Here is a 13479-nt window from a genome sequence, read left to right on the forward strand (position 1 = left end):
TCAATGCTTCTTTTTTTCTTTCTTTGTATTAAAAAAAGAAAGAAAGAAAGAAAGAAAGAAAGAAAGAAAGAAAGAAAGAAAAAAAAAGAAAAAAGGAAAGAAAGAAAAAAGAAAGAAAGAAGGAAAGAAAAATGAATGAATGAATGAATGAACGAAAGACATTTGACATAAATAAAAACATGAACCATTATGGGTTTACACTTTACACCCTTTGACTATTCGTGTTTTACTTGCGTGAATCATCGCTAAATTATGCATTCATTATTTTCTTAAGAAAGAAAGAAAGAAAGAAAGAAAGAAAGAAAGAAAGAAAGAAAGAAAGAAAAAGAAAGGAAGAAAGAAAGGAAGGAAAGAAAAATGAATGAATGAACGAAAGACATTTGACATAAATAAAAACATGAACGTGGAAAAAGGTTGAAGTGACCGCTTATATGTTCAAATTGCAAGCAGCTTAATCACGAAGCTCACGTGGCCGAGTGGTTAAGGCATAGGTCTTGTAAACATGAGGTCCTGGGTTTGATTCCCAGGCGGTATTACTTTTTCTGTTTCATTTATTATTTGCTTGACGGTGAACCGGTGAAAATATTTGTTTATTATAAATACATGAAGTATACATTTTTGATTTATTTTTCTGTCTTTCTTTCTTCCTTTTTCTCTATGTTTGATTAATTAATTAAATTATTTCTTTCTTTCTTTCCCAAAAAGCCCCCAAATGAAATACTTTCCGATTTAAATGTGATCTTATAATAGTCCTACAAACTCCCTCCGCCCTACCTCACATACATCCCACGCCCAACACCTCGTACGTACACCCCCACATTATACACACACCCCATACACAAAAATGTGAAGCACAAATCTGCTGAAGATAGTTGTTACATCATGTCAAAAACAAGTTAATGCTATCTACTGAAGATAGTCGTAGTTTATTATTGACTTCCTTACAATCTTAACGTACATGCGGTTTTAATATTTAATTAAAACTCATTGTTCTGTTTTGTAACGTTCGTTCACCTATCTGACAAGTGCTATGAAGGTGAACTTAAAATATTAATTTCAAAAATAAATTAAACAACTCGGAATCATGCACCTTAGAGCCGGTATACGATTTCTCGGTTTTGAGATATAGCATAAAAATTTCATTAAATGCGTGTATGTTAGGGTATGGGGTGTTTCAGTGTCCACTCCCTGAACCAACCAATTTCTTTATCAACAATTGTATTATGATTCCTAAGTACATGGTCTACCTCCAAATCCTGTGAAATATGAAGATCATACAACATTCTGTTTTTGAGTTATGGGACAAAAACGACATTTTAGAGCAGTTTAGAGCTATAATTGCGAAATGTGTGTATTTTAGCATAGGGGTGATTCCAGTGACCACTTCCTAAAGAAACCAATTTCTTTATCAACAATTTTGTTATGATTCCAAAGCATATAATCCACTCTCAAATCGTGTGCAATGAGAAGCTCATACGACATTCCATTTTTGAGTTATGAGACAAAAACGAAATTTAGATGAAATATTTTGCATTCGGCAGAGACAATCTACGAAAAAAGTCCTAGGAAAGCTTGGTACACTCTGTAGAAATTCTGTGCAGAATTTCATATGAGCATGGAAATGACGTATATTTTGCCTGGGAACAAGCATGACATCTACAACAATGATTTACCCTTCCCTCTCCCCATCAATCAATGTTGGAACACATTGGGAAACCGCTGAAGACTTTGGTATTTCTCAACATTGCACGGGGAGAGGGGTGACAGTTTTCCGTTATTTACACGCAAGCGTTTCAAGACTTTTTTAGTTGATTGTAGGACCTATTGATTATCACATGTTTGTACCTCCTCTATATTCATGAAATAAAAAGAATAATCCTGTGAGAGCCAACTAGACAGGTTTCCTGCAATGAAAACTGGATTTTCAAAACTTATTTGAATGTGCGCTCAGTGGTGGCACCACAGAGGGGGGGGGGGGGAACTTTGTACAAAAATAGTTTCACTTGAAAATAGCAAAATATACATATAGAAGCCTCATCTTTCCAACAAATTGGACATAGTTATTTTCTTTAGATTAAAGACGAGGGAAAGAGTTGTTGAAATAAAGATTATATTATATAATTTCCGACATTTAGATTGCAGAGACAAAAGGTTCGAGTCTTCATATTTCAACGTTTTTTAGCACCCGCTTCAGCAAAATGAGGACAAATTCAAAAATTCTAATTTGAAAAAGCGATATGTTAGTTGCTCGAAAAAACCCAAAAAAAAAACCCAAAAATTTCCACTTTTTGCTTTAATTTTGCGAAAAAATTAGTTGATTTTGCCCTCCTGAAATTCACTTTGCACCCCTAATGCCCCCCCTGAAAAATTTCCTGGCACTGCCAGTACTGCGTGCACTGCAACATCAATATTGGGACCATTATAACAAATGAGTTGACATAATGCGCAGAAATAAATTCTGGTTCCAATGCATTCCCCACATTTGGCATACATACAATAAACCATTTTGAATAATGGTCATTCATTTGGGGGTTAGTTACTGTTTTTGATGTGTTTTCATACATTCCCATTTCACTTTGAGCCAAACTAATGAGTTACATGAAAGACAGTGCAGCTATCTTCTTGAAGATATTCATCAGGACTGTTCATGGTTAACTGATATTTGTAATTTCATACAACTAGTTCAAGTATTTCCACTTACTTGCAGACGTTTCGGAAACTCAGTTTCCTTTATCGATGCTATTGTTGCAGTGACAATCTGTGTACAGCATTGTATGAAATTACAAATATCAGTGCAGCTATCTGATTACAGTGCCAGCCTACAGTACACAGTAATTCTGATTTGTGGAATAAATCTCTTTTGCCACAAATACATTTCAGTTACTATTGCTATATTTAATTCTCGTACACATCAAGCACAGTTTGAATGCAAAGAGTGCATCCACAAGCATACGATGCTATGAACTATGCACGGCTTGGAAGAAAAATACACCAATCACACTACGAAATGTTACTAGGCTGCCAAAAGCTAAGGTTCGAGCTACTGCAAAGTACGCTAACGCATTTGACACAGCGTTCAGCACATATATTTTTATCTGGGAATTAAAAACAGCAAAAATATGCCTTTCTGTTCGCAGAGTGTAAAATGCAGAATTTGAAGAGAAAAAAAATGAGGGTGTCGTCTTGTGCAAATCATGCAACATTGCTTTACTAGGCAACGGTATGCTGAGATCCAATCCAAATTACATGGAGTTACTATATACTATTCCTGAGATCTAAGAGTATTTTCATGTTAATGAAAACAAAGTAAAACAAAAGAATTTGATGACTATTTGGGGGCATATTGAGATTGTGCCACCCAACTCATTTTGTTCTTAAGGAATCAGATATTAACAGGAATTGGATATTAACAGTATTTTTGGTGGGAGCTGAGAGTACAACACAAATATCGAATTGCATTCTGAATACGAGGAATGTCCTTCTGATATCAAATAATTTTGATTATTTTAAATTCGCAAAATAAAACAAATTTTATGACAAATTATTAAAATGTGCAATTTTTTTAATTTTTGATATTTAATAGTCCTTGAAGTAAACTTTATAAATCTAATGATATGTACATAAGTGCATACAGCTGGGATGAAAAGCTGACTATCAATTGAACATTTGGGACCTTTGATATTGAAGATATACATTTTTGTCCAAAAATTACCTAATTTTTTTGGTGTTTGGGGAGAAAAAATCCATCAATATAAAAGGTCAAAATTTTCAATTGATTGTCGGCCTTTTCGATATGTCTGCTGTGCTCTTATGCCCCACAAAAAATACTGTCCAAACGTTGCTACCAGAGCCATTAAGGTATTCTACTTCAGGTGTTCAGGCAAGCAGCCACAAAATTATTTGAACTGTTAAGCTGTTAACCTTAATCAAATGTATTACACAGCATACATCGTCACCCTGCTACAGTAATTGCCTACCTCATTTTTTGTCAGGTATGAATATAAATAGTGTTGGGTGACATTTCCGGACCAGTGGGTGGGGTGGGTGGGATACCTGGCAAAATTCGCAAAGGGCATAAAATAGCAAACTTGTCCCACTAGCCAGCTTCAATGAATTAATTTACTGGCACAAATGCATGTGAAAAATCAAATTATAACACTAAAATAGGCTAAATCTGTTCTAAACAGATTCACGAAGGGAGATTCTTACAGAAATGTTGGTAAATTCTGTCTCAGTATTTTGAGGCAGGGGGAAAACTTCAATCATCATAACAACTCGTAAACAAATCGTTTCCGAGGTTGAATGACAAGCGACGTCAGACGCAGTATTTTTTATCTCTGGCTCCAATTATAGGTATTTGTCTTCTTACATTTCCCAGTAGTGGTGTAACAATCGCCCGCCTCAAAATACTGCGACAGAATTTGCCAACATTTCTGTCTGCAATTCCTTTTTTCCGATAATAATCAGGTGACCTCTAACCTCCAGAGTGCATTTCAGAAACTTGACTTTGAAATAGTCTGAAACTGGATGGTTTTGTGTCAATCACCCTGCCCTGGTAACACACCTTCATCCAGCTTCAGTTTCTTAGTGCAAGGTCCATTTTCATCATTACCCATCATACCCTCTGTCTGCTGCAGATCCTGAGTGTCACTCCCTGAGATGGATTCAATTGACTCAAAATGAGATTCACATGATATGTGATCCCCTTGTTGTGATTCAGTACTTACAGCAGTTGAGTTTGCAGAAATGTTTAATTCTTCAACTTCTTCTTCAGCTCTGCTAACACTCTGAGATGTTAATTGTGTTGTGTTGGTATCAACTTGACATTGTTCTTGTGCACAGTTCAGGTTTGTTTCAGCAGGTCCATCTGAAGGTGTTTCTGTATCAGAACATTCGGCAATATGCTCTTCCATGCTGCTATTGTTCCTTCCTTGGTCTTCAATACGACTTGCATCTGTTTCTGTTTTGTTATCATGAATCTGAATGCCACCGTCATGTTTACACTGATCTTGTTTTATGACCATATCACACATGCTTTCAAATTCATCCTTCATAATCCTTTGACAACTCTCGTGATTTATTGCAAATTTTGTTTCGTGCTTGATTTCTTCCTTTTGAAGTACCTGAGATTTGATGGGATTCTGACTGGTTGTGACAGAATTAATTTTGGTCTCTTCCTTAGCAACAGTGTCCATCTTAGTTTCCTCCTTGGTTACATGTGATGATGTCATCACTACTTGTGGTCCTTCATATTTGGGTATTTGCAGTCCTAGATGCTGCATTACTGTTGACATGACTTCATCCACATAGCCGTGTATTCTGAGGTCGGCCTTCTTGTCCTGCAACATATTAAACAATTTGAATCTTAATTCAGTTATTGTGATTGGTTGAAATCAACATACAATTACACCCTAAATTTTGGCCGAAAAAAGTGGCCCCTGGTTCACCAAGATTTGAAGAAACCAGGGGCCACTTACAATTACCAAGGGGCCAATAAAAATAAAGATATACTGATAATGCTGGATGGGTTAAATAAGCACTATTTGCTTTAAAATTTGATATTTTTGGTTCACTATCCAGGGGGCAAGTTTTGTGAGAAAAGTGTCCCTGGTCAACTTCTAAATGAGATGGAACCAGGGGCCATTGCAGAGTTTCTGGCAGGGTTGTTTGATTTAAATCCCATCGATTTAAATCAGTGATTTAAATCGCGATTTAAATCACTTGATTTTTTTTTAAATCACTGATTTAAATCAACTTTTTCATTTTTACCATTTTGATAAATATAACTTAATTTCTTTCTTAATTTGACTGTTTTACATCATTCCTGATGTTTCTACAACCTTGGATACAATTAAAATACCTTTATGATGTCACGATATCTTTTGTTATTAATTCATTTTCGAGGTGCCGATTTCAACAGTTTTTTCCTTATGATTTTTGCCAAATTTTTTCTTTGAAATTTTCACATGTAAAAACACGTTTTGAATTTTTGTAAATACCGAGTTATGTACGTCATCCACCAGTGGAGCTCCTGCGCCCCTCCGCAGAACTTCCGGTAGTGGATGTTCTGCTTCGGCGAGAGAATCCACTGTCGGAGTTGCTGCGCTCGGAAGCAAAATAATAGATTTTCGTATTATAGGCCTAATAACGGTGGATCATTTCTGCGCTCGGGCGCAGAACCTCCACTGTCTGAGTTCATGCGCCCGGGCGCAGTCCCTTATATGTAACGGTGGATCATTGCTGCGCTCGGGCGCAGAGAATCCACTGTCGGAGTTGCTGCGCTCGGAAGTAAAATAATAGATTTTCGTATTATAATAACGGTGGATCATTTCTGCGCTCGGCCGCAGAACATCGGCACTGTCGGAGTTCATGCGCCCGGGCGCAGTCCCTTATATGTAACGGTGGATCATTGCTGCGCTCGGGCGCAGAGAATCCACTGTCGGAGTTGCTGCGCGCGGAAGTAAAATAATAGATTTTCGTATTATAATAACGGTGGATCATTTCTGCGCTCGGGCGCAGAACATCCACTTTTGGAGTAACTGCGCTCGGAAGCAATATAATACATTTTCTTATTATAATACTGGTGGATCATTTCTGCGCTCGGGCGCAGAACATCCACTGTCGGAGCTTCTACGCTCGGAAGTCAAATAAATTATTTTCTTATTTTATTAATAAAATACAATATGCATGCGTATAGGCCCTAATAACTAATATTTTCTTATTATATTAATAAAAAATAATATGCATGCGTATAATAACTAAACTCCGAGAAGTTTATTGCTATTAGTATAACCGAATTGACAGCAAATAATATATTTTCTTATTATAATAACTGTGGATCATTTCTGCGCTCGGGCGCAGAACATCCACTGTCGGAGTTGATGCGCCCGGGCGCAGTCCCTTATATGTAACGGTGGATCATTGCTGCGCTCGGGCGCAGAACATCCACTGTTGGAGTTGCTGCGCTCGGAAGTAAAATAATAGATTTTCTTATTAGGCCTATATTAATAAATATACATGCGTATAATAACTAGTATTAGGCCTATTATAATAACTATAACTCCAAATTCACAGCAAAATAATGCATTTTCTTATTGAAATTACGGCGGATCATTGCTGCGCTCGGGCGCAGAAAATCCACTGTCGGAGCTTCTGAGCTCGGAAGTCAAATAAATTATTTTCTTATTTTATTAATAAAATATAATTATGCATGCGTATAATAACTAATATTTTCTTATTATATTAATAAAAAATAATCAAAATTTCTTATTATAATAACGGTGGATCATTGCTGCGCTCGGGCGCAGAACATCCACTGTCGGAGTTCATGCGCCTGGGCGCAGTCCCTTATATGTAACGGTGGATCATTGCTGCGCTCGGGCGCAGAACATCCACTTTTGGAGTAACTGCGCTCGGAAGCAATATAATACATTTTCTTATTATAATACTGGTGGATCATTTCTGCGCTCGGGGGTGGGGCGCAGAACATCACTGTCGAGCTTCTTTCGGAAGTGAATTATTTTCTTATTTTCTTAATAAAATACAATATGCATGCATATAATAACTAATATTTTCTTATTATATTAATAGAAAATAATATGCATGCGTATAATAACTAAACTCCGAGAAGTTTATTGCTATTAGTATAACCGAATTGACAGCAAATAATATATTTTCTTATTTTAATAACGGTGGATCATTTTCTGCGCTCAGGCGCAGAACATCCACTGTCGGAGTTGATGCGCCGGCGCAGTCCCTTATATGTAACGGTGGATCATTTCTGCGCTCGGGCGCAGAACATCCACTGTTGGAGTAACTGCGCTCGGAAGTAAAATAATAGATTTTCGTATTAGGCCTATATTAATAAATATACATGCGTATAATAACTAGTATTAGGTCTATCTTACTATAAATAGGGGAATGTTGTATGTATCTATCGATGTATCTATCTATCTATGTATGCCTATAAAGGCTCCGTCAGTTTCGATCCAAATGTCGCCAATTTCATACGGGAGATCGATGAATATACGGGAACGTGTTTAAACTTTATTTGGTTGAAAACGGTCAAGAATTTGCTGCAAAAACAGTGAAAATATGGGTAAAAACGGGTTTTTGTTATGAAAATCGGTTACCACTACGCGTCACTGCAGCTGGCCGGCAGCGCGTCGGCGCCTCGTGCGTAATGCGCACTACACCAATGGGCGCGTAAACGGCGCAGAGCCACGCGACTGCGAGCCAGAGATGTGGTTAAATAACGGGTTAAATAAACAAATAACATGGAAACGGAAAATCACAAGCAAAGCAGAAGAAACTAAAAAAAATGTATATAGAAGAGACAGATTTAGATCAATAAAAATGTACCTTTTCAATGATTCTATCTGTTCAGTAATTCTTCCTGTTATAGTGAACGCTCCCATTTACTCATCTAGCGGGGACCAGCAAGCCTGGTATCCCGCTAGTTATAATAACTATAACTCCAAATTGACAGCAAAATAATGCATTTTCTTATTGAAATTACGGCGGATCATTGCTGCGCTCGGGCTCAGAAAATCCACTGTCGGAGCTTCTGCGCTCGGAAGTCAAATAAATTATTTTCTTATTTTATTAATAAAATACAATATGCATGTGTATAATAACTAATATTTTCTTATTATATTAATAAAAATAATCAAAATAATAGATTTTCTTATTATAATAACGGTGGATCATTGCTGCGCTCAGGCGCAGAACATCCACTGTCGGAGTTGATGCTTTCGGAAGTAAAAAAAAGAGTCTAGAGTCTAATATAATATAATATGTTTTTTTTTGTTTTGTTTTGGTTTTTCTTTCTCATTTTACATTTATTTTCTGTTTTCTTTCATCTACATTCTTTTCTTCTTTTGTCTTTTTTTTTTCTTTCCTTTTTTTTCCGTTCACGTTTCCTTGTCGGTACTTTTCATGTAACCGCAATCGCTCTCTCAGATAATTCCTATTCAAATATAATTCTGATTGACACATGACCACTTGCAATTCGGCCTTTGTTAGTCAACAGATAAGTAGGTGTAATCCATTGGATTCCCAAACAAGCGGAGGGGTCCAAAAATTAGCATAGCGAAGATCAATGTCAATTTTAAATCCACGGCAGAGGATAATTATGTCTATTATGCGCCGTCATTTTGTGGTTAGAGATTAAGGGATCTAAAATGAGCGTTTATTGGGTGTTGGCAGTATTTTTTGTGGGACCTGAGAGCACCCCAGACATATCGAATTGCATTCTGAATACGAAGCATGTCTTTCTGATATCAAATTGAAAATCACAATATAATACAAATTTTATGACAAATTATAAAAATTTGATATTTTTCAAATTTTTGATATAATACAGTCCTCGAAGTAAATTAAATAAATCTAACATGATATATTCTTAAAGTGTATGTAGCAGGGAGGAAAAGCCGACGGTCAATTGAAAATTTTGACCTTTCATATTGAAGATATGGATTTTTTTTCCCAAAAGACCTAATTTTTTTGGTGTTTTGGGAAAAAAATCCATATCTTCAATACCAAAGGTCAAAATTTTCAATTGATCGTCGGCTTTTCATCCCACCTAAATACACTTTAAGTATAAATCATCAGATTTATAAAGTTTACTTCAAGTACTGTTAAATATCAAAAATATCAATTTTTAATGATTTGCCATACAATGTGTATTAAATTGCGAATTTCAAAAAATTCGATATGTCTGATGTGCTCTAATGTCCCAAAATAAATACTGTCCAAACGTTCATACCCCAGCCCTTAAAGGAACCGATAAACGTGGTTTCATGTCGCCGGCATCTAGGCTACACCAAGGCCTACGATATATAGGCGAATAAGGAAATCACAAACGCTATTTTCTTATTATGTTAATAAAATATAATATGCATGCGTATAATAACTTAACTCCGAGAAGTTTATTGCTTCCGAGCGCAGTTACTCGAACAGTGGATGTTCTGCGCCCGAGCGCAGCAATGATCCACCGTTACATATAAGGGACTGCGCCCGGGCGCATGAACTCCGACAGTGGATGTTCTGCGATCGAGCGCAGAAATGATCCACCGTTATTATAATACTGAAAATCTATTATTTTACTTCGGCGCAGCAACTCCATCAGTGGATGTTCTGCGCCCGAGCGCAGCAATGATCCACCGTTACATATAAGGGACTGCGCCCGGGTGCATGAACTCCGATAGTGGATGTTCTGCGCCCGAGCGCAGAAATGATCCACCGTTATTATATACGAAAATCTATTATTTTACTTCCGGCGCCTTAACTCCAACAGTGGATTCTCTCCGCCCCCGAGCGCAGAACATCCACTACCGGAAGTTCTGCGGAGGGGCGCAGGAGCTCCACTGGTGGATGACGTACATACATGAAATACCTGATAGTATTGTGCATATGTTTAGCATTCCACTGGTCTCTTTTGAACTTATTATGGGGTATAGCAGTTCTTGAAATTAAAAAATCAAAAAATTGATTTAAATCAAAAAATCGATTTAAATCAAAAAAATCTGATTTTTTTGATTTTAAAAAAAAAATCAAAAAAATCAACAACCCTGGTTTCTGGGGGCCAAACGGCTCCCGTCTCCCGCTTAATTTCACCCTTGGACCCTATGCAATAACAGTGCAATAAACCAACCAGAATGATTGTAATAATTGAATCGGCAGCCATCTACAGGCTACATGTCTTGCTTGCAGGCAATGAATCACCTGTTTGAATCATGTCCGACATGTTATCTTCTGGAATTGGTGGGTGGTGTTTAGATGACATATGACGAAGGACTACAGGGTGTCCCAGAAAAAATTACCGGGTGAATGAATTTGAACGTAAGTCGAAAACTAGACACCGATTGGAATATTCTCACGATAATAGGCCCATTGTTATGATGTTTGGATGGAAAGGGGGTTCATGCCTTGGTAATATACCTTTATTTCGGTATTATGAAACAGTATTTTTTATCATAAGAATTGACGCACACAACTCGAGACGTTTTTCATATTTTTGGGTCTCACAGTCTTCTGAACACTTGGATAAGACAAGGAAAGTATTGATGAGCTGGCTGGAAATTGATCGTGTAAAAATAGGAAAGAAAATCACGAGGGAATCTCTTTTAGGCACGGTTGATCACCCAGGGATCATCACATACATTGTCATCTCTCAAAAAGACCTGATGTTGATGCACAGTTCATAAGCAGTTTAAGATTTCCAAAATTGAGAAAGGGCTTATTGCTTCTACAGCTAGTCACTCTTATGGGTAAAGTGTCTAGCTCATATCATTGACAAATCACTAGCATGCCCAGCATTAAAATCACTTCCAATTTAACTTAACCAACTTGGGAGTAAAAATGATGAGGTCGGATGCAAAAAGCGATATACTTGTAGCCACTTGACTTGATTTGAGAAATAGACAAATATAACCTGTCAAAAATAAAGAACATAATAAGAAAACATGTGCTACTTTTTATCAGTTTCATAAAGATTCATTGGATGTAGTAGGGTGTCAACTTAAAGCTAGCATTATTAAATGGCAGATGTTGATGGCCTTAATGCAACAAGTTTGAAAATGGTGTCACATTTTGCATCCGAAATGAGAGCATGATATGGACATAAAGTTACCATTTTGAAATATTTGTAGGATAGAAGGTTTAAGCATGGAGGCCAAAATCATCAAATTTGTCCATCCTTGGAGCTGTGGAGTATCTTTTGTTTTGTGGCATTCTGTTCTCTTCAATTCTATTTCTTCTGAAATATCCAATGAGGATAGGAAAGAGAAGGCCGTGATCTTTTGGGCTAGCCCATGACATGCGGCTTAATTTTGCATGCCGATCCAGACTCAGAACCGTGGTAGCCGAATTGCAAAGGATTAAGTTGAGAAAACATTAAAAAACATATCAGGTCATGGAAAAATAATCATCTCTTTAATATATAAGGTCCTGCTCTGTGTAAAAATAGGCCTATAATACCACTGGGCCTAAGGCATGAGAGGTGCTTGTGCTCAAGCCATGGATGAAAAAAATAACAGACTGCGTACAAGCAGTCAAAGTCTCAGCATCACCCAATAATGAGGGCCGATTGTTCCATGAAATGGGACAGGCAAAACTGCTACGCACTTACTGTGTATATTTATGGTCTATCGCTTAATTGTGAAGACACGCAACGCTCTATCGCGAAGGCATGTGACGCTGGCATGATTGTAAGACACGGCACGATTGAACAATCGCCCTCAACCCCTTATAAATATGTGAGAATTTACAGCATACAATACACAGGAACTTTGACTGTTGATACATGGTCTGTAGTAGTCTGTGGCTCAAGCACACTCTCTGACAGGGGATAGTGTGTTCTTACTGTAGTAGTCTGTGGCTCAAGCACACACTCTGACAGGGGATAGTGTGTTCTTACTGTAGGAGTCTGTGGCTCAAGCACACACTCTGACAGGAGATAGTGTGTACTTACTGTAGTAGTCTGGCTCAAGCACACTCTCTGACAGGCGATAGTGTGTACTTACTGCAGAAGACTGTGGCTCAAGCACACACTCTGACAGGGGATAGTGTGTACTTACTGTAGTAGTTGGCTCAAGCACACACTCTGACAGGGGATAGTGTGTACTTACTGTAGTAGTCTGTGGCTCAAGCACACACTCTGACAGGGGATAGTGTGTACTTACTGTAGTAGTCTGTGGCTCAAGCACACTCTCTGACAGGGGATAGTGTGTACTTACTGTAGTAGTCTGTGGCTCAAGCACACACTCTGACAGGGGATAGTGTGTACTTACTGTAGTAGTCTGTGGCTCAAGCACACTCTCTGACAGGGGATAGTGTGTACTTACTGTAGTAGTCTGTGGCTCAAGCACACTCTCTGACAGGGGATAGTGTGTACTTACTGTAGTAGTCTGTGGCTCAAGCACACACTCTGACAGGGGATAGTGTGTACTTACTGTAGTAGTCTGTGGCTCAAGCACACTCTCTGACAGGGGATAGTGTGTACTTACTGTAGTAGTCTGTGGCTCAAGCACACTCTCTGACAGGGGATAGTGTGTACTTACTGTAGTAGTCTGTGGCTCAAGCACACTCTCTGACAGGGGATAGTGTGTTCTTACTGTAGTAGTCTGTGGCTCAAGCACACTCTCTGACAGGGGATAGTGTGTACTTACTGTAGTAGTCTGTGGCTCAAGCACACACTCTGACAGGGGATAGTGTGTACTTACTGTAGTAGTCTGTGACTCAAGCACACTCTCTGACAGGGGATAGTGTGTACTTACTGTAGTAGTCTGTGGCTCAAGCACACTCTCTGACAGGGGATAGTGTGTACTTACTGTAGTAGTCTGTGGCTCAAGCACACACTCTGACAGGGGATAGTGTGTACTTACTGTAGTAGTCTGTGCCTCAAGCACACTCTCTGACAGGGGATAGTGTGTACTTACTGTAGTAGTCTGTGGCTCAAGCACACACTCTGACAGGGGA

The 13479-nt window shown here is 38.1% G+C and overlaps 1 protein-coding gene across 1 annotated transcript in view; it reads right to left on the reverse strand.

Annotated features, from left to right (window-relative positions):
* Positions 1 to 2777: 2777 nt before the first annotated feature.
* Positions 2778 to 13479, reverse strand: part of LOC140171870 (NAD-dependent protein deacylase sirtuin-6-like) — a 37311-nt gene continuing 26609 nt past the window's right edge. The window contains exon 8 of the mRNA XM_072195208.1: positions 2778 to 5339. Coding sequence (XP_072051309.1) covers positions 4539 to 5339 — 801 coding nt within the window. The 3' untranslated portion in view covers positions 2778 to 4538. The remainder of the gene's footprint in view (positions 5340 to 13479) is intronic.

The sequence above is a fragment of the Amphiura filiformis genome, chromosome 15, assembly GCF_039555335.1.
Source record: "Amphiura filiformis chromosome 15, Afil_fr2py, whole genome shotgun sequence".
Lineage (NCBI taxonomy): Eukaryota > Metazoa > Echinodermata > Ophiuroidea > Amphilepidida > Amphiuridae > Amphiura > Amphiura filiformis.